The sequence below is a fragment of the Poecile atricapillus genome, chromosome 1 (genome assembly GCF_030490865.1).
Source record: "Poecile atricapillus isolate bPoeAtr1 chromosome 1, bPoeAtr1.hap1, whole genome shotgun sequence".
In the NCBI taxonomy this organism is placed as follows: Eukaryota; Metazoa; Chordata; class Aves; order Passeriformes; family Paridae; genus Poecile; species Poecile atricapillus.
In genome coordinates, this window is record NC_081249.1 from 166,367,273 (window position 1) to 166,393,892 (window position 26,620).

The 26,620-nt window shown below is 37.7% G+C and overlaps 1 protein-coding gene across 1 annotated transcript in view; it reads left to right on the forward strand.

Annotated features, from left to right (window-relative positions):
• The first annotated feature begins 8,008 nt into the window (after nucleotides 1–8,008).
• Nucleotides 8,009–26,620, forward strand: part of PPP4R4 (protein phosphatase 4 regulatory subunit 4) — a 62,582-nt gene continuing 43,970 nt past the window's right edge. Inside the window, 2 exon segments of the mRNA XM_058854176.1 lie at nucleotides 8,009–8,550; nucleotides 9,060–9,133. Of these exon segments, the coding sequence (XP_058710159.1) occupies nucleotides 8,437–8,550; nucleotides 9,060–9,133 (188 nt within the window). The 5' untranslated portion in view covers nucleotides 8,009–8,436.

Consider the following 26,620-nt stretch of genomic DNA (forward strand, 5'->3'; position numbering starts at 1 on the left):
GGTGATAGAAACTAGGACAGTCTGTTCAAGTCCGGTTGTACAATTAAGTACAATCAAGTACAATTACAACAACAGTTGCAATTATATCTTCATTTCGGTATTTTCAGGTTTTTCCTGGTTCTGTGAGAAGATGGGAAAACAGAAGGTTGTTTTCTCTACTTTTTTTTTTTAATGTTTTAAGGGCAAGTGCATAAATAAGCATATTAAAGATTTTCAATGACAGTTTCAGTTCCAGGTAATCATAATTTATTACTTACCAATGCACAATATGAGGAGTTTCTTCCAATTCATATTCCACGAGCAAAGCTAAAGAGCATCTGATGTTCTGTATGAGATGAGTTTAAATCACTGACAGTCAAGAAGTGAGTTCAGGGATCAAGTTTTACCTTGGACACTACAGCCATCAACCTTTATTTACATAGTACTGAGCTGGAGGCAGCAGTGGCTGGCAGGACTGTCTCACTGATAGGACCTGGGACTGGATCCTAATGCCAGCCTTAATGAAGGGTCTCAGCAGTCTACATGCATTCCTTCATTGAAAGTACCTTTCTTTACAGGTTGTTTAGCGTCAAATTTGTAAGCGACAGAAGAGCTTGTTTACAATTTTCCCATTTTCTCTCTTCTTATTTACTGCATGTTAGCAAAAGTAAAGTTTCAGAAGCAGAAGAAACAGATTATTCTGAAATTCTGGTGTGGTTGACTTAACAGGCTGAATAAAAATAATGAAAAAAACTTGGACAGAAGAGTTCTTAGCTGTTACTCCTAGGTGTAATTATATGTCCTTTCATAGTTGTAGAGTTCCCAGCTTTGTCAAAGATTTAATATGGAAATGCCTTGCCAAATTATGTTGAATTATACTTTTTAACGTAACTGTGGACATGTTTTTACAGGAGATAGAGTATTCTGATTTTTTAGTAAGAATTCATGTGAGGGGTGCAGCTGACTTCTCTTTTTGATCAGTATTGAGCTCTATATTCTAGACTGAGGGACTGAATTACAGGCCCTAAATCTCAATTTGAAAGAAGGGACGTGCCTGTTTGTAATAAGCAATGGGCTTCAGAACAGCCTACAAAGACATGGTAACTTTCTCACTGCCACGCTGTGAACTGGTTGTACAAGAAGCCTTCAGTTATTTGAGTTGCTTTGAAATGGGATAACCAAGGGAACTAAACATTTGCTTAGTATTAAAGCAACAATAATCTTTCTAAGCCTTTGTAACGTTAATCCTTCTGAGCCTTTATGACCTTAAAGAGGTGCAGCTTTGATATGATGTGACAAGGCTTTGTCAATGAGAAGTTCACCTTCGTGTCCTAACAGAGAGTCAGCTGTTAAACCCCTGGTAAATACAATTCCATTATCAACAGTGCCAAGTGAGCTCTTAGTAAAAATATCAATGACAAATGAAACAGGCCTGCTTTACCCCCCTAGGCTTCTTTAGATCAACAGTTATTTAAATACCAGGAAATTGTGAATTGTGTATTAATAAGTTAATGAATTATGTCATTTGCTTGCATAACTCATGTTAGTACATGCATATTTTGGTACTTTTTGAATAGTTTCCAAGCTATTTAAGCCAGTATGTCTGAGACCCCAAGAAAACTTGAAGTGTTTGATGTCCTCATGACAGAACTTTACCTGGTAACAGATCTCGTTCTTCCCAGCTGTAAATCTACATTCCTGCAGATCAGGGGTTGTGGTGTGGTCCACTGTGCAGTATTACATAATAGATATTATGTATTTTCTTAGTATTTTGATTTTTTTATAAAATATGGAAGACTTTTCCTAAGGAAAGTTAAGCCAGAGATTGTTTTGACCAATGCCTTTAATTTTTGGGATTCATGTAGCTGAATTCAGAACCAGTAACAGTTGAATGTGCATGTCAGCAACTGATGTAGGCTTTCACTTAGTAACCAAATTCTTTGGTTTCTCTCTTCTTGATTTTTGTTTTGTTTTTTTTTTTATCTCTTGCAGGTATGTGCTTAATTACTGATTTTGATAGCTATTTTTGCTAACAAAAGAATGTCACCATACTGTGATTTATATTAATACTCACAGTGCAGTGTGCACCTGAAAAACATGCAGCTGCTGGCCAGTGGGAGACCTGATGCCTCCTGTGCTTTGCAGACTGTAAAATTCACTCTTCTCTCTTTTCTGGCATGCAGCCAGATGAGGCTTGTTTTCCTGGTCCTGAAGTGGCAAGGTGAAGCCTTGGTTCTTGGGCTTAAGGCCTTTATTGTCATTTTCAGGAGTTCTGGAATGCCATTCTAGGGCTGACAAGATCATATCACCAAGATCATAGCACCATGGAAATAATAACTCTCTATTGTTAAACCTCCTTTGGAAATTTATACCCTTTTGCCTGTGCTGCCTTTTTTTTTTACTTTTTCTCTGTTTGTTCTTCCAACTTCACAAATGCATTTCTTACCTCTGTGAAGCCTTTTGTTAGACATCATGCTCCTCTTTCAGCAAATGTGTTCAAAATATGTAAAACCAGGAGAACAAGAAAATCTGTAAGCATGAGATTTAAGGGTATTGGCATATTTAACTCTAGTTACGGTAGCAAGGACTTCAAGTACAGATTTATCAACATGAAGATTTTTCTGTGTGATTGAAGAATAGCACAGACAACTCCATTTAGTATGAGAAAAACATTTTAAATGGTTGCAAATACAATCAGATGCAGTAGATACTTCAGAATGTATTTTCAAGGGAAGAATACAAAAGGAAACTTCCTGAAGATAACAGGAAATTAAATAAAAGTCAATATTGGTGATCCAAGGGGAAATGGGAAATCAAGTCCTGTCCCTTAAGAGGGTAACTGTTTTTCTGGGCAGAAAAATAAAGGTGCAAGTAATCTATCTGGACAACCTCAAAGTATTTTTCATAGGAGAAAAAGGAATAGGACAGAACTTCAAGGGTAAAGAAGTTGGCTAAAGAGGAAGGGAAATGCATGTGTCTTCTGGGGGAACACATTGGTGTGTATATTAATAGATTAACCTTTCAGCTATTTGGGGTTTACTTGAGTTTCTTAAAGTCTTGTGGACTAATCTTATTTAATAATTGCAATACAATATTAAATTTGCTGATGACACAGTTTTTAATACAGAGGGGAATTATGATATCAAGGCCGATTGAAAGGACCTTGAGGACCAGAATAATTGGATGAATTGTATTATACAAAGTACAGCACTATTCAGCTAAAGCTAATACTGAGAATGTATACCATTAAGATTGGATTTAATTAATTTTAGGTCATTGTGGATGACAATAGTAATTGATCACAAGATTAAGTGTAAGCTGCCAGTGTAGTATATTTGGTATGCTAACTCCTGTACAGATATTCATTCTTTGCAAGAGGCATTATTTCCCATATATTTTTATTTTCAGTACTATATTCTGATCACCTTAATTCAAGAGAGGTGAAATCAAACTGCAGTAGATGCCAAGGAAAGTGCTGGGGTGGTCAGGAGAATGAACAGCCTGTTTTAGGAGTTAAAACTAACTTTGAGCTTAGCTTGTTTAATCCGGGATTAGAGCAGATATGACTGCAGTCTTTAAATACCAGGAAAGGAAGAATAAAGTAAAGGACACCAGAACAAGAAGAAATTTGGTAAACTCGCCAACAGTAATATTAGGTAGGAAATCTTATGTTTCTATGGCAACTAATGAGTAAAGAATACTTGAAGGCAAAAAGTTGTTAGTTTTAATATAATATTTGACATGAGTATGACAGACAATGCTCATCGTTGTCATAGCAAGGAACTGGACTTGTCAGCTTCCTGTTATGAATATAGCAGAGCCAGTTTTTACAATAGAAAATTATTCATTTAAACTTTGTAAAGCAGTTGTGTATTAGGTCCTGCTGCCAGGTAAGAAAATCATAGAAATAGCTGGAAGATTTAAAGAAAAACAACACTTTATATGTTCTCTATTGTTATTCTATCTTTTTGCATGTGCTTTTAACTACTTTTGGAGAGAGGGCAGCAGATTAGACACTGTAGGAGAACATTTCTAGTTCTTAGAGAAAGGGTGAACATAATGACTGCGATCTTACAGATTTTATACGTTACATAAAAATAAATTTATTTTCTGTGTTCTCGTAAAATAATCAATTTGATTTTTTAGATCTTATTGGAGGGAACCAAGTTACAGGAAAGAGGCTGGGAGATCAGGCTACAGATGAAAGCACATTGAACGGAATCCAGTGCTTTTCTCTTCATAACCCTTTTATACATTAAATGTATATATTATACAGCTGTTACAATGAGATGACCAAAATGGCAAAAGAACAATCAAAATTTTTCTGCAAATGACAATAGTGAGATGAAGCAACAGTTTCTAAGCAACAAACTGGAAAATATGCTAAATAATATCTTTTTCCTGCTGAGGTTTGTGTGTGCTACATTCCAAGAATTGTTCTGAGATAGATTCATATTTTTGAGCATGTTTCTTTTATATTAATCTTGTAACAGGTTTGCCTTGACATGGAGGTTTTCTGCAGAACCACTGTTCATGGCTACATTTTTACTTGGAGTACAAATAGAATAAAAACAATCTTGTTTTGTGAGGTTAAGGGATTAGATTGAACATCAAAATTGCATTTTTTAAGAGTCTGGTGGACTGTAAAAAACAATTCCAGTCAGAGGTCGCTCATTTGGAAATGGTGAGCGACAGCTGCTGCAGCTTTGGCTGTCTTTCAGTGGTGGGGAACAGACACAATTCTGGATTGAATTTCTGCACAGTTCAGGTGCTGAGTCCTGAGCAGAACAGTAATTACACAGTGCATAACCTACATTGTGTACGTTATGAAATGGTATTTATTTTTCTTTGGACTGTTAAGTTAGGGAAAATGGGAAATGAAGAATGATTTTGGTTTTTTGTTTGTTTTTTTTTTTTCCCAACATAATTAAAAAATACTTCACTGAATTTTTCCTTTTTTTTTTTTTGGTTTAGCTATTGCATATCAAATTCTGGCTCTTAATCAGGAGTACACACATTTTGCCTGAAAGCATTTCTTGGCATGTCTTTCTGTATTCCCCAAATCCCAAACCAGTTCCTTCATATTTCAGCTGATTCAGGCATTGCAATACATTCTGAGACCTCACAAGTTTTCACTTTCTCTGCAAATAGCTTAATTTACAGGTAGATGCTTTTGGGATGTGTAACAGGTACAGTAAGAAACATGACTTTTTCAGAGCAGTTTCCAGAAGGCAGACACCTAACTGCTAGGTGGCAAAGGAGAACTGTGCATCTGTCCAACCTGACAAATCACCCCAGAATGTTTAGGTAGAGTCAGAGTACCTGAAGAATCCTTCAGGTACAAAGTCCTTCCATCTATGTTGTGTTTTTTTTTCTTCTGTGTTCACCTGCATTGAATTTAGAGCTCATTGCTTCAGAAGGCATGAATAACACTCTCTCTTCTTCTGCTAGGTATGGGTGCCACTTTCCTGGGTGCTCTGCAGCTGTCTTCATCAAGGAAAGATTATTTGAAATCAGCCTGGTACTGTCTTTTCAAGGTTACACAGCTCCTGTTTTAAAATGAAGGTTCCAATTCACTCTGGATTTCACTAAAGCAGCATGAAATAGCTCTTGATTCTAATACAATAGCTATAACAAGGTTAGAATGGAGCTGAGAGTAGAGCTTTATTTGAGAGAAGAGAGGAGTGGAAAAGGGAGGAGCTGAAAGCAGCAGCAGTGGAAGGCAAGTCATATGTGACTTTAATCACAGATGAGAATGAGAGACCACTTGCCTGCAGGTTTATTATCAGAGGGGATTAATTTTTTTATATGTGGTTTTAGAACAAAATATGCAAGCTTTATTTTTTCTGTCAAATGTATGGGTCAAAATGAGATATATTCAATCTAATTCCTTATGTGATCTTTATTCTAGTCCAGAAATATATTTATTGAAAAAAAAAAATACCTTTTTTATTCTGCTTTTCACATTTTTCATATTTGTAGATCTCTTTGACATATCTATGAATTTTAAAGTTAATGAGAATCATATCTACTCAGTTGCCTGGACTGAGTTAGGACAGTTTTTTAAAGGCAGTCAGAAAGAGATGTTTTTCTAAATGTTTACACATTTATAAAAACTCTCTTCCTTAGTGGCTTACAAAATTTATGTAAAATGTAACATGAGAAATCAACCTAATTGCATATTTAAACTCCATATTTTTCAGTCTTTAAAACTGAATTCGTAAATTCCTTGTTTGAAAACAAGTTCCTATTCAAGGCATGCAAAAGAAAATACCTTTGATCTCAGAAGTTCTCTAAGATTCGTGAGAACTTCTTCCAAGGTGAAGTAACCAGCACTTGGCTGTGAAAGAACTTGCAAAAGGATTTTCCTAACTAACTGCGTTTGGGATTGAGTATATTTTCCTTATAATTACCATTAGCAGAACCCTGCATATCAGGATTCTAAAATTGAGGAGGGAGCATTGTCTAAAACTTTTTTTATTTCCTCTTGTAGAGCTAGTTCCTTACCTACTCTGAGAGAACTTTGGTTCAGTAACAGCTATTTATTGTACTTGCTGTCTAATGATGCTCAAAAAGATTTTGCAAAGGATGTTCAAAAAAGTGTTTCTCTTTTTAATTCATCATCATGCCTTGAAAATTCCAAATGGTTTTAGTTTTCTATTACATAACACTTTAATTATTTATATGTATATTGGATTAGATTTTCCTGCTAATAATTCTGTTTTACAATTGAAATTAATGGAGATGCTCTAATTTTTTAATGTTTTACTGGTTTATCTGAGCACAGGATTTGGCCTAACTGGAAGACAGAGAAGTAACACATAGGGGACCATGTTTATTTTTTGCTAGATAAAAGCTGAGGTACTTGCCAGTCATAGAAAAAAATTAATAAAATTCTGGGCAATATACTATGTAGTATCATGTAATCTTTAGGATTTCTGGAATTACTTTTAATTATTTATCAACAAAACTTACTTGGTCATGTGGGCATCTCACAAGGATAAAAAAGCATTGCACCCCTCAAATAAGCCCTTGTGAAATATTTTCAGGGTTTTTGATTCCTGGTCTGAGTGTGATGTGTTCATATAACCATTGCAAAGGCCACTGTCTAGAAGTCCAGTGAATTACGTGTATCAGTAAATGCTGCATCTAGCTTTGTGTGATGAATCTTGTCCTGTATGTATTTTGTACCACTAACCCACCCCAAAAGGAGCTCTCTTACTTTTTAAAGACTCTGTGCTTATTTGTACATGAATCAGGTAATTAGCATACTTTTAGTTTGAAAAAAACACTCTCCCTTCAACCCCCAAGTCAGTCCACATTTGTCAGCCTAAATGGTAAAGGCATCCAAGGCCTAACTGCATGTATCAGGACAACTATCCGTATGGAAATATGTGCTGCTGCTGTATGAGTGGTGTAACCTGGGTTTAGAATGCAAAAGGTGAAGAGTAAGAATTTATCAAGAATGTTAAGTGATGACTTCGTCAGAGTTGCACAATTTACTGCCAAAGAACTAATTTATTTTTTTTTTTAAACATTAATCTAAAAGCATTCATTGGGGGGAGCAGCCTGCTTTGGACTTTTCATTAAAACCAGCACTTGTTATCAGTTTCTCCGGTGTAATTGTGCTTTGACGCAGCTGTGAGACGGGCGACACCGGTGCGGGGTCCCAGCGCCGCTGGCTCTGGTTGCCCCGCCGGGGCGCGGAGGTGCCGCAGCTGAGCGAGGGAAGCCCCCGAGCGCCGCAGGCCGGGGCAGCCCCCGCGCGGGGCCGGCCGCTGAGGGGGCCGCGCCTCCGCGCCTTCCGTGCTGCCGCTGCCCTGCCCCGCGGAGGCCGCGCTAGCGCCGCGTTGCCGCGGAAACCGGCTCGGCTGTCTGGGGCTGCCCCGCCGGGGGCTGCGGCGCTCACCCGGGGAGGGAGCCGAGGGGCTGCGCCGCGGGACGGGGGCGGGGAGCGTCACTGCACCGCAGCGACCGTCCCTCCTCCCGGGGCGGGCGGAGAGGCGGCACCCGGGCTCCGCGGCGGGGCTGTTCCGCTCCGCTCCGCGCCTTGTCCTCCGTGCCCCGCCGGCGAGGAGCGAGCCCGCAGCCCAGGGCTCCGCCTTGCCCCTCTGGCGCCCTGGGACACCCCGGTCCCCGCGCCCTCGCTGCGAACAGGGCTGGCCGGCGACGAGGGCAAACTTGGCTAGAAACTCCCGCCCGCCGAGGCACCGGCGGCTGCAGCGGGCTCTCGGGGCTGCGGGCGCCGGCCCCGCCGCCTGCCCGCCCGGGCGGAGCGGAGAAAGTTTGCCGGCAGGAGGCTGGGCGGGGGCGGCGGCCGGCGGGCGCTGCCGCAGTGTGTGCGCCGAGCCGCGGCTGCTGCCGGCCGCGGGAGCGCCCCGGGGCTTCGGTCCTGCCGCCCTCGCTGCGATGTGAGGCTCGGGGACGGCGTCGGCTGCCGAAGGCTTTAGTTGTTACATGCGCCCAATAATCTTCTCCAAAATGGATTTTAGTCATAGCAGTCTTTTCGGATACATAGAAGACCTGCAGGAACTAACTATTATAGAAAGGCCAGTACGCAGGAGCCTGAAGGTATATACCTCGAAAAAGAACACTGCTTCAAAATCCATTTTAAATTGTGTGTGTTTTAATTATGCACAAATAAGTGAATAGATAGTTTTTCTGGTTGTTTTTTAGGTGGGTTTTTTTTTAGTTTGTTTTTTTTTACGGCATCAGGATGCAAAATGTCAGTCATTCTATAATAAACAATCTTGGATTCTATAGAGCAGGGATTTAATGTTTTCAGCATAAGAATATTAAGATGGGAACAAATAAACTAACTTGGGTGTTCAGATTAATTTATATGCTGCATGTTTAATAGTGATAGTGTCTGACTTGAAACTGTACTCTGACATTCCATCTTTTCCTAGTGAAAGATTTATTTGATTGAATTTGAAATGTTGGCTAGAGGTTTCATGAATAAATTCAAATTACTCGTAAAGCCAGCCCTGTATGTTTGGGGAGAAAGGGATTGTTTTAAGATTTAAACAGTGAAATAGTAAGGCATTGTAAACTCATAATCTCTATTTCACACTTGACAGACACCAGAAGAAATAGAAAGATTGACAGTTGATGAAGAACTCAGTGATATTGAAAGGGCTCTTTTTCTACTCAGGTATTTCCTAAAATGTTGCTGTGAAACATTGCTGACCATCATGTTTACATACAGCTTTTTTAGTGTTTTACTCTTCACTCCTTTAATTTTCTCTCTATTAGTTCTTTTACCTTCAACTATGTTAAGCATATAGGCAAGATAAAAATAGGTACTGTAATTGTTAAAAAATCACCCTGTAATGGGATGTCTGTGTACATGTATAAGAATTTCTGAGCTTTTAATATGCTCCTCACCAGCACAGAGTTGTACTTAATCATCTTTTCCCCTACAGCTGATTTTGCAAGATTCCCTGAATGTTAATGTTTTTAACACAAATAATACAGGGAGTTCATACTCACTCTAAGCAAATATTCACTCATGGGCAGTTAACACAGACTGGTAACAGAGCTGTTCCAGCATCCTGTGTGTGCTTGGACTTTCAGAAGAGAAAACTTGAGAGTTAAGTTCTGTAGTCCTTAGAAATTACTGTAGAAGATACTGTGTTAATACTTCCCTCTGTTCTGGTTTTCTTCATTCTACTTCCTTCTTCTTGTTGAAAGAAGATTTATTTGCAGCTACTTGAATAACTTAAATTTGGTAATTTAAAATATGGATCTTTCAACTACTGTGTAAGCCATCTTTGAGAGTACGAATGTTCTGGGGGATTTTGAGTTGAATATGCAATTTTAAACAATACCTAGTAATTGGAGAACCAGCTGCAGCTCCCTCTCAGTTTGCTTATTCTGCTATTTTAAGTGCTTTTCTAGTCTATGCCTGTGCTCAGTATTTAGAATAGATTTTCTTTGTGATATAATTTTCTCTTTTCTGGGTTCATGGCATTATGTCCACAGATACTGCTTTTGATACTGACTTCTGTTTGTGGTTTGGGTATTTTTTTCTGTGCTGAAATTTATTAAATAGAGGATTTTAAAACTTGCTTTGCTCTTAGTTGTTGTAATCAATGCAGTCTGTTTACTGTAGGGAAATTCAGAGGAAACAGTTTGCATGTGGTACATATCACTGAAAGAATGCGTATCCATTCTGGGTTTTACTCGCAACAACCAGCATAGGTGATTTTTTTTTTCTTTTCCAGTGTGGTAGTAAATTTCTTTGCTCTATTTCCAGTTAGAGATCACGTTTCCAGCATATATGTCCTAACCAGATGATTGCCTTTTTAAATGGCAAAAGGTTCCACTTCATATCTTTCATCTTAATTGCTTTTCAACTTGGCCTTGACCTTCTCCTGACATCTTTATCTGATTTTCTCAAGCAGCTGTTCTTGAGACATAACATTCTTTTTCTTTTAATGACACTTTCATTTTTTCCTCTGCATTGTTCTCATTGCTGAAAGATATATTCAACTCTGCTTGATAGGCTTTTTGTAAAGTAGTCTCACTGTGCAGGTATGTTAATACAATAATCCAGTGGAAGCTTTTGCTGTAGAATAGCATATTGCTGTCCTTGTACTGAGTGGAGTAAAAGCAGAGTTGAAAAGCCGCCTGTAACCCAGTAGCACTTTTTATATAATGTACAAGAATATGCACTTTTGGCTTGTCAGGAATATTTCATCTATTTTAATACAATATCCCTGCCTGTTGCTGTTTGATGGTGATGACAGTCCAGTCTTTCCGTGCCTCATTTTCTCACAGATGCATTGTTCACTGTCCTTCAGGTTGTTCCTTATTTGGGACTCTTCTTGATCTTATCCAAAAAGCCACTGCCTTTTCTGAAAATCTGTCTATAGAGACAGCTTTGCTAAGATTGAAACAAATTGTTAATGACACCTTTGTTGTATCCCATTTGGAAAGGACGGTGTTACCTCCACATACATTGAAAATATACAAAAACAGTAAAGGAACGCAAATCTCTCCCCTTAAATATCTACAGATAACATCAAAATACTACTTTTGTCACAATGTCTTTTGTACTGTAATTTGCTTGTTGCACTCTTAATCTGCAAGTTGAAGCTTTTAAATGTACTGAGGTATTTCAGTGTTGCTTGTACAGTGTAATGGAGTTGATTAATACTGACTGAAACCTTTGTATGCTACAGCAAAGCTAATGTTTACTAATGATTTTCTGGGAAAGTTCAGAAAGAGTCTTCACATTTTAAAGACTTTCAATCTGAACAAAAAAGCTCACCCGCTTTTTTCTCTTATGTCATCCTTTCCTTCTAAAACCTTCCCCAAGTTCTCCTCCCCACCCTTGAACTTGGATTTGCTTATATGTAGAGTTGTTGTATGTTTACTTGATACTTGTTTTTAGAAGATTTTTGCTCCTGAAGTCTTTTACTATAGTAGTCTGAAAATGGGTACATTGAGATCCAAGTTGGAGAGGATAGATTTTCTTTTTTTTTTCCTTTTGACTGATTCTTGCTTATTGTATATATGAGAAGGTATTAATTTCCCAATTCTCAGAGTTTCATCAGGTATTCTCTTTTTACTTCTGTTCTTTGCTTCTGATTTGTCACTAGTACTGCAGAGTTTGTGCTGTGGTCTTCTACTTCTTGATATTTTACAGTGAATTGTTTTGCTCATCTGGTATGTATTTGTAGCCACTACAGTGTCTTGTCTGTCTAGCCATGATGTATGGTCACAGATTTTGTAAATTTCTGTTCATTGTGTTCTCTTAAGTATGGTGTAATTATATACTTGCAAACGTTTTTAGCACATGGTAAGTACATTGATACATTGAACTTGTGTGAGATCTCAGTTCCTTTGGGATAATTTCATTGTAATTGTTTTTTTTTTTGCTACCTATCATAATTTGGTTTCACATTCTAAAGTGATAATTGTAATTTTGATAATCCTGAAAAGTTAATCTCTCTCTCATTATTTCTAGTGAATGTCTTTGCTTTCAGTCCCCCCTTTTCTGCAGGTACTATTTTTCAGATAACTATGTAATGAGGTAGATTGATAAGAAGATCTAGCTAAAGCTGATAATTTCTAATCACACTGATTTTCAGATAAATCAACTCTTTGATTTGCTACATCATGTGGATATCCAAACAGTTCTGCAAGCAAAAGGAAGGGATATAGCAGCTCTTCTGGTGGCTAGGGTTACTTTAATATGACTTGAGCATAAGTGAGCTTCTGGTTTAAATCACTGATGCCCAGAATACTTGGTTTTAATTAGGTAACACTCTGCAATTAGAATGAGAAAATTCTTATTTAATAAGAATGTGGTAACAAAGTGGATTGTAATTTATTTTAATCTCATTTAACCTTGATTCTGGTAGAGGAGCTGGGCTTCCTTAGACCAGACTGTCAGAGATGTTTATGAACTTCTCATTGAAACCAAATGGGTTTAGGGGCTTAGGGAGGGAGAGGCATTTGAGTGTCTCAGATCCATGTTTTAGAGCTTCAGCTTGTGTGTTTAGTGGTTTCTGGAGCCTCTAACAGGAGTCACTGAATAGTTGTATTCTGTCTGTGCTTTGCATAATGCTGGCCTAACAGAAGAACAAGGACAGCAGAATAGCTGTGTGTCTCAACCAAGTCATTGTCAAGATTGATGGCTTATCATAAAACTATCAGTAGATCAGAGGAGCTGCCAGAACACACTGAAGCAACTGAATAATTTGCATTCCATCTCAGCACAACCTGACCTCTACTACGACAGTGGCAATAAGCACCCTCAGGGACACTAATTTTTATTTTTATTTTTGCTGTGAACTTTTGCCTGTAGTCTTAGTTTCTACGTTTTCTGATGCTTGATTCATGTTATTACTTACATTAATTTGTCTTACTGTGGCTCACTCTTATGGTATACAGTCCAAAGTAGGTATTCTCTGCCTGATGAGAATATGGTTCTGGATGCTTACTAACATGTGCACTGCAGGGTAATTTGTTTTCTGAGGACTTTTCTGATCGATTTCCCTAGGGCTTTTACATTGTTGTGTGTACTGTATGATTTTGTATTCAGCTAATTTTTTTGTTTGTTTGTTTTGTTTCATTTGTGCCTGCTTTGTGTTAAAGCTTCCAGACCTTGACATTTGTGTCTTACTCAAAATAACAGGGTAATAATGAGTTATCAAGGTGGAAGATTGAATTATTCACCCTCTTGGGAACAAAACCTTTGTTTTTGGAAAGATCCTATCTATCAGTGTAGAAAACTACACAATCCCTTTCTAAAACATTTAACACAGTTCTTGAAGACACAATAGATGCTCTGTCTAGATTGGAAAGAATTCAGTGCCTCTAAACTTACAATAACTTAAAAAGACCACAGCAACAAGAAAAGTGGTATTTCATTGTACAAGCTGCCCTTGATGAGCTAGTGCATTCTCAAATTCTAAGCATCTTTTAATACATTATATGTTGTTGATTGTGAATGTCAAAACCTCTACTATTTAAAAGTTTGTGGTTTTTTTTATTTTTTTTTGGCTAGTTTTTAGTGATGGTGTTAATTTTGGAAAATTTAATTTTTCTGTAGGTGCAGGCAAATCACTTAGTTTGATTTTTAATGAAAGCTTTCATTTACATGTAACTTTAGGAGTTGATTTTCTGCATTGTATCAATTTTTGTGTGTTACATAATCATGAAAACTGGCCACTCTATTCCAATTAAACAGTTTATGGTCCTAATGCATACATGGTATACTGAACAGTCAAGCTGTAATGCTCAGCATATTGGAAAATAGTTCTTCCATCTGTCCTGCCAAGCTGTTAATATCAATGTAAAAGGTATTTCTTCATTTTCCCCATCTTTTAATTTTCAAATTGCAACTTAAGTTTTATAAAAGTTTCATTCTGATTCACTTAGTTGGACAGATTAACTATTTGTTTGACCTGGAATGTGTTATGCAAATAAACTAATGAGTATAAAATTGATTCTTTCACCTTAAAGTAAAAGGTGCACCTGTAGACTCCAAAAGTGTTGCTAAGTCACATACTTTTGTTTAAATTTAGATTTGTGCAAATACTTCTGTTAATCATATTTGTTGAGTTGAAGCTGCAGCTGAGGAACCAGCTGTGAATATACAGAGCAGAGTTAATATAGTGCATTGAGAAACATTAAAAAAAAAAGAGAGAAGAGTCTACATTTCAGTTTTCTTTCTCAGGCTACAGTGCAGGAAGATGGCAGTGCCAGTCCTCTCCCTATTCTAGTGTTTGTGCTATGTTTGCCCTTTTGCCTGCATAGTACATTGGGGACTTTACCTGAGGCAAACCCTGAAAATGACGGTTAGTTTTAAAACTGATCGACTGTGTGGTCCAGGACTTTGTATACATTAAAAAAGACCTATGCCAGCACAAAGGAATTGAATAGCAGAATGGGAACAATGCTTGGGAGGGGGTGAAATGTCTGAGACTTTGGCTGGTTTATGGTGTTGAAGTTATAGCTTCCTGGTGTCTTGTTTCACAGTCAAGCTAAACTGAAAGAAGCTTTCCTGATATTAGAGAGGAGCTCTCCTCTCCTCTTCTTTCATTATGTGACTGCATGTTACTGATAAATTTTGTGTACCAGCACTGATGCTACTGCAGCCACACAATCTCAGTCAGATTAGCATGCTAATTCTAACAAATTTTTTAGATGCTTGCTTCCAACGAAGTGTGAAACAAAATGCAGCTGCTGGTAGCTGGTAGATGACTCTCCTGTCAATAGCACACCAGATTTAGTTCTTGTTTTAGTTCTTTGTCTAATTTTGAATATATACTTTGAATCTGTGAAGTAAATTATTGGTTGAAATGACCAGAGAATAGAAAGTATCAGCTGTTGTTTATATAACATGGCTTTTGACATAAATGGTCTTAAAGAATCATTAAAGATGGAAAAGACCTCTAAGGTCATTGAGTCCAACCTCTGGATAAACACCACCATGTCAAATAAACTGTAACGCTAAGTGCCATGCCCAGTCTTCCAGGGATGGAGAATCCACCACTGCTCTGGGCAGCCTTAACTACCCCTTCAGTGAAAAAATTCTTCCTGATCTTCAACTTGAACCTCCCCTGACACAGCTTGGTGTCATTTCCTCTTGTCCTGTCTCTTATTGCCTGAGAGCAGAGGCTGATCCCCACCTGGCTCCAAACCCCTTTCAGGGGGCTATGGAGAGTAATAAAGTCACCCCTATGCCTCCTCTTCTCCAGGCTAAACACCCCCAGCTCCCTCAGCTGTTTCTCAAAAGACTTGTGCTCCAGACCCCTCCCCAGCTCTGTTGCCCTCAATGCTCCAGCCCCTCGGTGTCTCTTTTGTCATGAGGGGCCCAGAACTGAACACAAGATTTGAGGTGTGGCCTCACCAGTGCCGGGTACAGGGGGACAATCCCTGCCCTGCTCCTGCTGGCCACACTACTGCTGACACAGGCCAGGATGGCATTGGCCTTCCTGGCCACACCTGGGCACAGCTGGCTCATGTTCAGCTGCTGTCAAATGGCACCCCCAGGTCCTTTTCCATCACACAGCTTCCCAGCCACTCTGCCCTGTGGGGTTGCTGTGACTCCAGTGCAGAATCCAACACTTGGACTTGTTGAATCCCTCGTACCACTAGCCTCAGCCCATGGATCCAGTACAGTGACATTCCCACCGAGCTTGGTGTCATGTGCAAACTGACCTTGATTGCCTTGTACAGATCATCGATGAAGATAACAGGGCTGTCTCCAATACTAAACCCTGGGGAACACCACTAGTGACTGTCTGCCAACTGAATGGGGCACCATTCACCACCCTTCTCTGCATCCAGCCTTCCAGCCAGTTTTTAACCTAGCTGAACAGAACACTGGAACCCAGAACAGTACACCCATCCAAGCAGTTAGCTGTCAACTTCTCCAGGAGAAAGAGGTGAGAAACGGTGTCAAAGGCTTTGCTGAAGTCCACATAGCCTATAGCCACACCCTACACCACCCCTACATGGTTCACTTGGTCATAGAAGGGAGATCAGGTCAGCGTGAGATTTGGAAGTCTGTCTGAGCTGTGATGTGTGAGACCAGGTAGCTCTTCCTTTTATGTTGTCAGATTCTTCTCTGGAGATGTCAAATATATTTGTGTTTCAGAGCATCTTTGCTCATGGCATAATAAGGAGAAACTAGGTGTTTGTAATTCAACAAATATGTTTTTGGATATCAAACACAGTTGAAAAATCTGTGGGTTTTCTTAACTTCTAAAAATTGTTCTGTTGTCCTGGGAAAACCTTTATCATCCTCTCCTAGAAACGTTTGACATGGGAAATATTTAGCTAGATATTGCTATATTCCTTTCTTTCTGCATGATGGATCCCATACATAAATAGCATGTTGCCCAGCAGGAGAATGAGTTTCTTTTGTTATTGTTTGGATGAGCACTGGCATTTAATAAATAAGTTTAACAGTTGCAGTTCATTTTAGATGTCACATAATTAATGTATAAATACAATAATTCTTTATATCACCTTCCTTAGAAAGTTCCATGTGTTTATAGAAATATTTTCTGCACATAAGGAGCTTTTATTTGTATTGCTCAATATTACTAATTTAAATTTTATCATTTGCCTCATTTGGCAAGAGACGATAGTATTGGAGTAGTTTTTGTCAGGACCTGGAAATGCATCCAATGGAAATTCTATGAAGATTTAGATGGGAAAATGTAATGTATTGTGTTAGAATACATCAAAAGTACAGACTCTTCAGAGAGTAGATCAAGCTGTCTATTATGGCTAGTCTGAATATGCTTTCACTTGATGGTACCCTGTAAAATAATGACTGTTGTATGCTAGTGACCAAAACACAAATCTCTAGCCAGTTTTTATAGAATCATTGAATGGCTGGGGTCAGAAGGGATCAAAGGTTATCTAATTCCAACCCCCTGCCATGGGCAGAGAGACACCTTCAGCTAGGCTACTTTGCTCAGGGCCCCATTCAACTTGGCTGTGGATGCTTCCACTGTTGGAAACTCTGGGCGACCTCTTCCAGTGCCTCTCCACCCTCACAGTAAATAATTTCTTCCTAAAATTCTATTTAAACTTACTCTCAGTTTGAAGCCATTTCTGGTTGTCCTATCACTGCATGCCCTTGTAAAAAGTCTTTTTTCAACTTTCCTGTAGGGTCCCTTTAGGTATTGTAAGGCTTCTGTAAGAGGCTGCTCTCTTCTCCAGGCTGAACAACCCCAGCATTCTCAACCTTTCCTCACAGGAGAGGTGCTCTATCCCTCTAGTTGTCTTTGTGACCCTCCTCTGGACTTCTTCAAACACATTGATGTCCTTTCTCTGCTGAGGAACCCTGACCCAGCACTCCCAGTTGGGTCTCATGACAGCAAGGTGAAGGGACAGAGTCACATTGCCTTCCTGGCCACGCTGCTTTGGATGCACCCAGGATACAGCTGGCTTTCTGGGGTATTGCACAGTGCACATTGCCAGCTTACATCCAGCCTCTCTCCCACAAACCTTCCCACAAACCCCCAAATCCTTCCCAGCAGGGCTGCTCTGATCTGTTCATCCCCTGGTCTGTGTTGATGCCAGGGGTTGCCCCAGCCCAGGTGCAGCACCTTGCACTTGTTCGTGTTAAACCTGATGTTCCAGCAATGCGCAGGTGCATTGGTGCTTGGTGCTGGTAGCAGATTTGCTAAGGCTGCACTCAATCCTTTTGTCTGTATCATTAATGAAGATACTAAATGACACTGGTCCCAGTACAGAGCTCTCAGGGACACCACTCACTACTAATGTCCATCTCTGAGCCAATGACAACTGTCCTCTTAATGTGAACATCCAACCAATTCCTTATTTACTGGACATGTTTTTCTTGCAAATTCCTTCTGGTGTTTTGAGGACTACTTTGTTATAGGCATGGGGAGCCCTTCACGTGTCATGATATGATGCTTCTGTGGCCCTTGACTCTGACTCCGTATTTTGCTAGCACAAAGAAGAAACAGAAGTTAGTACTGGTTCAGCTACTCTTTCCGTAAAAGCAGTTTAGTAGCATGCACCACTACATGTCCCAATAGTCAGGGTACTCTGAGACTCTTCAGAAGAGTGACTCAGTGCTGATATGCTGATATACCCAAAGTTTTTGCATTCAGGGTTGTTTAAAAGATTTTCTGTATCTCCACAAAGCAAAGTAGATAGAACTTCATTATATATTGGTTCATGTTGCTACACTGCAAACTTTATGTGAATGGAAGTTGTTTTACTGAGATTAAATTCTGACTATAATTTTGGGACTTCAGGAACTAGGACAGCAGTCTTGGGCCTGTATCTGTGCCTTAGCAGATATGCTATGACAGAAGAATTTGGAATGAGACAAGAAATAGCTTTGTTGAGATATAAAATTAATCCTGCTCTCTAGGGTAAACTTGTATAATAGCTCATTTAGCTATTTTTAGAGTTAACTTTAGTAATATTAATGTTTTTGTACTTGTTCCACCAGCTGGTACTCTAAATGCCAGCACTGGGTTAACCTGGATTTTGTCAAGCTTTGGAGCTCAGAGCTTTATGTCACAGGAAACAAAACCAGGGTCATTTAATCACTTAGACAGATTTTTTTTTCACCGTGAAAATAGAATGGGAATATAGACAGTCCTTGAAACTAAGCATCTCAAAGAGGTCTACATTATTCATTGAGAAGTTCCTCAGCATTGGTAGGAGCATCTTATTTAATCTTTTAGGGATGGCTTTTTTTTGTAAAAGAGAAGTTCTCTGTAGTTCTTGAGGACAAACAGAAAAGGAAATTGGAATGATTTCTATAGCAAAGGCTTATATTGACATAGTCTGGAAAAATCCATATTACTGCTAAAGAACCAACTGTTTTAATTATACACAATTATAGGACTCTGTACCTGAATAAGAAGGTCACTTTAGATATGAAAACTGAGGCCAGAAGTAGAATCTCTAGCCAAAGACAGTCATATCCTCGGGCAAAGATTTTTTTAAAAAAAAGACCAGTAATACAAAAACACATTGATGGGAATTTTTCATAACTGAGTTGTTCTTGAAATTCACCCTTTGAGAATTAATGTGTTACTGACATTCTTAATATCTTGATTCTCCTCTCCTTCCCCGCAATGTACCTTTATCTTCCTAGATCAGGTCATGGATGTGTCTGCAGTCTGAGCAGTAAAAGTATAATTTGCAAACTTTGAAAACCAGGGCTCTCCTAACTCCTAGGCCTAAGTCTGTTAAAACCAGTTTTACATGGCCATCACTTTCACTGCGGTTTGAAGTTGCTTCTCTCTCCATCAATAGCCTTGCTGTCTCATGGAGACTCTTTGACAAGATGGAATCCTTGCCTTTGAATGCTAATTCCCTATGGCCTATCCACCTTTGTAAATGGAAGAAAAATGTCTTTCTGGTTTAAGAGTGGTAATTAAACAGAATAAAGAAAGGGACAAAGAACCACTTGAAAACTTCCTCTAGATCTCCTGGATACATCTGTCTGAAGCTTTTTTTGCTGCTGCCTGATACTTGCACATAAGCAAAAGGTAACAGATGTTTCACATCCATGTCATTATTTGAATGGACTCTTGATGCAGGTATTCTTACTTAAATTATTCTATTTAGCTTCTTTTACATTTATACAAATGTTTCTGCATATTTTTCTTTGTAAGACATCACCCTATGAGGGGTTAATGTTAAGAAATTAAAATATCAGGCTCTGAATATGTCCCTGTATCTTGGTAGCGGTTGTTCCAGCAGCAGTTTTGTTTATTCCATGTTACGTGACTGTGGGTTCTGAGAATGTGTGCAACTGTCATGTACAGAGTAGCTGAGTCATTCCTTGTCAGTTGTATCAATTCAGAGCAGGACCAAGTGTAATTGCATGCTTTACTGAACTCATTAACTGTTGTTGGAAATGTCTTGCCCTTCTATCCCTTATATATTACCTTTCCTAACAGACTACACATAGCCAGTACTTCTTAGTCATTGCATAATTCCAAAACTGCAGTTGCTTTGTTTACAGAAACATATTGCAATGTGAGTTTAGCCTCAGTGTTTCTATGTAATGCTTACTTTCACATTATTCCACTTGTTCTTGAATTTACTATAAGAAAGTCAGATTTAGGCAGTATATAAGCAGGGATAGATGAACTGGCATGAATGGAATTGCAGCATTTTAAGTGTGTGTGAGTCCAAGTTTATATAGTAACAGAGACTTGTTGTAAGACTTCAGGTTTTTTTTTTTTTTTAACTGACAGTATTTGTAAAATTATATAAATGAAGGTGACACACATTGCTAAGTCAATATAATGTATAGTGGTGAAGAAAGGCTGCAGTCTTAAAGAGCATAGTCTTACATTCTTTCTAATTGAGAAAAAAGTAATTTATGCATTCTTCTTGTCCTTACCATTTTTAAAGAATCATCCCATTTATGAAAATACATCTAACTTTGGAAACAGACCAATACAGTATTTTTTCCTAGGACATTTTTCTTGTAAGTTTTTAGAGTTAAATCTCCTATTTGATTGTGAGGGAAAAAAAAAAAAAAAACAAACCAGAATTTTTGTTATAAGTAGTTTTTTGTTACTAGCTTAAAACCACGACAGTTTCTTTCCCCAGTCTATCTTAAATCAGAATGATATAATTTGTTTTTAGTTTTTTAAATGGTAAAGCAATGTAACTTTAAATAAAATTACGTAAGTTTCCACAGGGTTGTATGTGACAGTCCAAGAGAAAACGTATAAATAAAAAACCTTGGAGGACTTGGGATTTCTTTCGTTTATCGAGGTAGCTTTGTGTCCAAATTGTCAATTATACCTCTAGTAAAAATTCCACATTTTTTGAAGTAAAACCAGTAAATTAATTTGGGTAGGTATCAGTTAGCTTCTCCCTCCCCCCACCTCTGCTATTGTTGAACAACAAAGAATAACATTAAGCACTGCAGCCACAAGTTTATGCTGCTATTAAATAAAGTTTGTTCAAAGCTGCTTGTTTAATTCCAAAGCATTTCTCTTTACCAGATGGAATAGACCAGGAAAGTTGGATTCAAGGTGCATCAAAGCATTTGATAACACAATTGATATTAACAAGCTGCACAGCAGAAGTGGTGTTGCACTCAATAATACCATTGCATTTTGCTTGCAGTAGTTTATGCCTACAAAATGGAATGAATTACTGTTTATCTGTGCTGTATGAGAAGTGCAGCTGACCAGCTTGTGGTCAGATTTTCTAAAGTAGTATATACTGGGATTTTTTTCCCTCCTCCTCAGTGAAATTGCTTGGTAACTTCTGTTACCAAGAATGTATTGAGAAAGCTCAACTGGGGACAGAAAGAAAATGCTTTAAACATGCTAATTTTATTTTTGTTGTAAGCAGGGATTGATTGTATTATTTCTGGCAGAATAAACATTTGTAGAAGAAAAATGTGAAAGGCATCTGCTTTAATACACTTTTTTACATCATAATATTGCTTACATTCTTGGGCAGGCTTGGAGATAAAAATCCTGTCTTTAAAGGGAAAAACAGAAAAGATGCCATTTTCACTGCTGAAATTGTAATTGAGCTTTTTGAGGGGGAGGATTTATGTCCATATTAAATAGCAAAACATGAGTCATTGCCTGATTGCTGCTCGCACCAAAATTATTCTGTTATAAACAGTTAATCTCTTTTATGCAATTTTATTTCAAAGCTCAGGATTAGAACATCCATTTCTCTGCCATTTTGGAACTAGAAGTTAGTTAGATTATAGTTATATAGATTATGTTAGATTCAGGGTAAGATTTAATTTTATTTTTTTCAACTGCAGCAATTGATAGCCACTAAATTAATGGAGAAAATAATGATAGCTACTTAAAATTAACCTGCTTCTTTACTATAGGTTTTAACCCAAGAGTATGTCTGTTTCTTCTTGTTTTTTTCACCATGTAAAGCAAACTTAAGTATATTTTAAGGGTTACTTGTAAATTCTTTTGAACCCTGTATGCTTATTGTATTGCAAGAAAATACTTGCACCATGAGTTTGTAATAATTCATTAGATGCATGCTGGTATGTAAAAATCGACTCTTATTGCAGATAAATACACTTGTGATTTGATCACTTAAACTGTCCCACCTATTTGAGAATGATGTGTTAGAGGGTAGATAGATCAATAAAATTAATATAGAGATTTTTGTATCTTACATATTTATGGAAAATTGGAAGACATTAGGTAAAAACTTCTACAGTGTCTCATCTTACTTTCTCATTAAATGAGGAAGTTGATTTTCATCTTTTTAAATGAACAGTTAGGACATGGCAGCTTTTGGTTCTATTTGGTATAATGTCCCACACCTATAAAACCCATGAGCTGAAAAAGATTCTAACTAGGGTTTAGTACTTGATAGGTCATTTGAGATTTTCATGATTCAGTTTACTGCTTTTTGGTAAAGGATGTGAGTATTTTTCCCCAAATGTTATTCCTTCCCCTTTCTTACTTATGTTTTCTTTGCCCTCATTGCTGTGACTGAGAGTTTGCCTTAAGCTCATTGTTTTCAGGGGACTGCATGCTGAATATCAACTGAGATGGTTTGTGTGATGTTTGTAAAGACCATGTTGGCCCAAGGGAAGTTGTATAGAACTTCAGAGTTCTTTATGCACTAGAATAACATTGATAGCTTAAGCATGGTGGGCTGTGTTTATGGTAAATTCTGCCAGTCAATATCCATTTGCATGGATGTCTCTTCAGATAGCTAATAAAAGTATTGTTCAGGAAATTAATATATTGTGTTAATATTACACCATAAGCTTAGACTAAAAATTTGTTGTCCCAAACCTTTTAGTGATCAGTTAATAAAGTTATTTTTTAGAGGAGGGCAGGGGAATGGCATGCAAATATTATTATATCAGTGGATGTTTTTTAATGTAATTTTTCTTTTTCTGTGTTACATTTTCTTCCGTAGAATGATACTGATATCAATGTAGTAAATAGATAAGCCAGAAATTCTGGAGATTAACAGTGGATATAGGCTGAGAAGGATGTATGCAGCTGAGCATATTTGAAATTCATTCAAAGGAAAGAGATATTCTTTTCTTCAGAGATAATTCTGGACTAATTTTAGTAAATGTGGGTGGAATTACTGGTAAATGCTTTTGTTTATTCTTTCCATTGCAGAACGTTGAACTCTTTCTGGGATAACTGTACCACTAGAAATAAGTTAATATGACTATGTGAGGAAAAAAATAGTGCAATAAAATGCTATTTAAGATTATTGTAGGGATTTTGAAGATAGAGAGTGCTACTAGGACTACAGTTATCTAAACATAGTGGAGTAGTGTTGTGGATTAACCCCAGGCAGCTGCCAAGCCCCATCCAGCCACTCACTCACTGGGGGAGAATCAGAAGGGTAAAAGCTGGAAAACTTGTGGGCTGAGATAAAAACAACTTAATAGGGAAAGAAAAAGCCATACACACAAGCAAAGCAAAGCAAAGCAAATTCACTGCTTCCCACAGGCAGGCAGGTGTTCAGCCATCTCCAGGAGAGCATGGCCCCACCGTGTGTAATGACTTGGAAAGCGAAACACCACCGCTCCAAATGTTCCCCCCTTCCTCCTTTTCCCCCACACTTTGTAAACTGAGCATGATCCATGTGCTCTGGAATATCCCTTTGGTCAGTTTGGGTTTCCTGTCATGTCTGTGTCTTCCCCCAGTCTACCATGCACCCCCAGTCTCCTCCCTAGCATGGAGCAGAAAAGGCTTTGGCTCTGTGTAAGCCCTGTGTAAGTAACAAAAATATTTCTTTAATATTAACCCTGTCTTCAGCACAAATCCAAAACACAGCCCTATACCAGCCCCTGGAGAGAAAATTAACCCAACCCAAACCAGCACAGATAGGCAGGAGGATTCTGATGGTGTGCTGATAATAGTTTTATGAAGAATGCAGATGTATGTAATATGTAAGATGTGTATGTAATGCTCATTTTTATCTAGTGTATGAAATTATTCTGTCAGCTGGAAATTTGAAAGACTTGTGTCACCACTTCAATTTATTTATTGTGTTAATTGTATGACCTGGTTTGGTTGTCCATTCCAACATGGAACAAATCTTATGTTTGTTTGAGAGACATGACTCTAACTCTTGTATTTAATTAAATAGCTGAATTTTATCCTACTTTCCAAAGTGAACATAAAGCCAGTAAAACACTTTTTTGTTTGACAGAACATGAATCAGGAACAGCTTGAAATTGAAGCAGTTTTTGGTTATTTGTGTATTTATCTCAGAAAGCTGCCTTTGATCTGTGGTTGCTTTTGTTATATGAGAAAGCAGCATGAGAGTCAGCTGTCTGACGTATGCTGATGCGTGGAATTGCATCAGTCTGAAGTAGCTGTCCAATATTCTTGAAAATATGAATATTACTGCGGTGTATACTCCTTGAATAATAAATAGGATGTGAACCAGCAAAGCTTTTCCACTTCCAACTTGTCTAAAACCTAGCTCTTATGAGGAGTAAGTTCACTGTTCTGTGTTAATTTTCTGATTATGTTTTTTATTTTGAGTCATCAGGTCCTTTGAGTATAACAGCAGTAATTTGAAAGAAATTTAATAGGAACTGTTGGAAGTCATTCAGAGCCCACAGTTAGAACATAACCTTAACTTGTATTATTAGATCTGATGCCTATTTACTTACAATACCTATATAAAATATATCTAAGATATCTAGTTATGATTTTCTTGCATATGAGGAAAATGCTGTGATCAAAAGCTTCAAACCCTCTCTTTATCCTTTTTTATTTTTACTTTGTTGTGGCTTTTCATTCAGTCACTCTGCTAATACTTTCATTCTGTTCTCAGTGTTATTTATAGTGTCTCTATAGGTCTTTTACATTTGCATTTTCTTTTGATCCAGTCTCTGTGATTTTGGTAAAAAGGGCTGGTCAACTCATGTACAAAATACGTTTTGTTTACCATTTGTCTGTCTTTTACTGTTAGTATGATTTTGTTACGGTGATTATAAGCCTATTCTAAAAAGTTTGAATTTTTTGGAAGATCCATAAGAAGTTCTACTTGTACTTTAATTCTTAAAAGGCTAGGGTTATTCAGGTGTTTTTCATTATTCTGGTCTTCAACACTTGCATATGCAGAAATATATTTTTAAAAAGCCAAGCAGATATAGGCAGAAAGACCAGTTAACAGTTGTTTTCCTAACATTTAATGTGCTTTTCTTAATAGCATACAGAGAAATTGCAAGTGGATTTAGCATAGCATAATTTGTTTTTTCATGATTGAAAAGACTCATAGCAAGGGTTGAGGTGAAGTGGCAGTTTCTGTTAGAGCTGTCAATAAATCTTAAAAAAATAAACAAGTTTTTTAGACCTGTGAGTCAGTTTAGAAAGGAGAGGTTGAAATGTACAGCTACAGCTTTCCTTTTTTTTTTTTTTTAGAAGTTCTGATCAGCTTCTACAACTATTAGATTAGAGCTGCTATGAAAAAAAAAAAGTATGGAATTGATACAAGATGGAATATGTTATAGTCAGAAAGGCTGAGAAGACGTGCTAGAAATACATGTAGTAATAAAGTGGGAGTTTTGGGATCTGTTATTTATAGTGCTCCACATAGGTCAGAGCCACAAACTGAAGAAGACTCTTAAGTAGATTTTAATACTTATTAGGTCATTTAAAGTTTTTTCTCTCTGTGTGTATGAAGTATACTGATAGAAAAAATAAGACTGGAGAATGAAAAGACATCCTGTGTCTAAATTAGACTATAAGAAAAATTTAGGTCAATAGAAGTAATTCACCCTTCTAGAATTCAGTTAGCATCTATGTTTTTTGTTTGTTTTTTCTTTTCACTTTTAGTGTAGAAAAATTACAGGTCTTGTACTTTCTCAGAAGACTTCTTATAGCACGTAATGCATGTTGTGAACATGACAAATCTTGTTGAATGTGAAAATTATAAATTCTGGATCAGTGAGTGAAGACTGGCAGAATGAAAGATAGTACCAGCTCCTAGTAAATTTTTGCTATATCACCTAGGAATGGGAAATGGCAATATCTCAATCTTGAAGTAAAAAGACTGGCTTTATTTTCACATTCAGACTCAAAATAAAAAAATCCAAAATTAATTCTACCCAGAAACCATACAAAATGTGTCATAAGCCCTCTAAGGAAGAAAAAAAATCTGTCTTCTAGGAGATTGTAATGTTGATATTGGGATAATATTTGAGAGGAAAGATGTGTTCCTTTGAGGCACTTCTCACATTCTTGAAACTTTTCTTAAAATTCAAGGGAGAAAAGCTCAATATTTACTCGTAAGAATTAATGTATAAACTCAGAAACTGATGATATTAGGAAGAAATTATTGTGTCATCATAATGCATTTATCTTGGTTCAGAAACAGAAAAGGCTATCTGTATGAGTTAGACATTCTCCTTTCTCTCTTTGACAGATATTCAACAAGGAAACAGAAATAAGAGACTTCAGTTGACCAAACCTATCCTGGTAAACAAAGTTGCTGTGAATATAGATCTACTATGCAGCTAAATCTCAAGTTTCAGTTTTCACTTTAATTACAGTAGAAGTTTCACTTGCAGTGGTACAAGTTCAGATCTATACTAAAATCAGATTAGGTTCTTCTTAATTAATAAATAGACCATGTAGATTTTATTCAGATATGCTCTGAAATGATCATGGCCGCATAT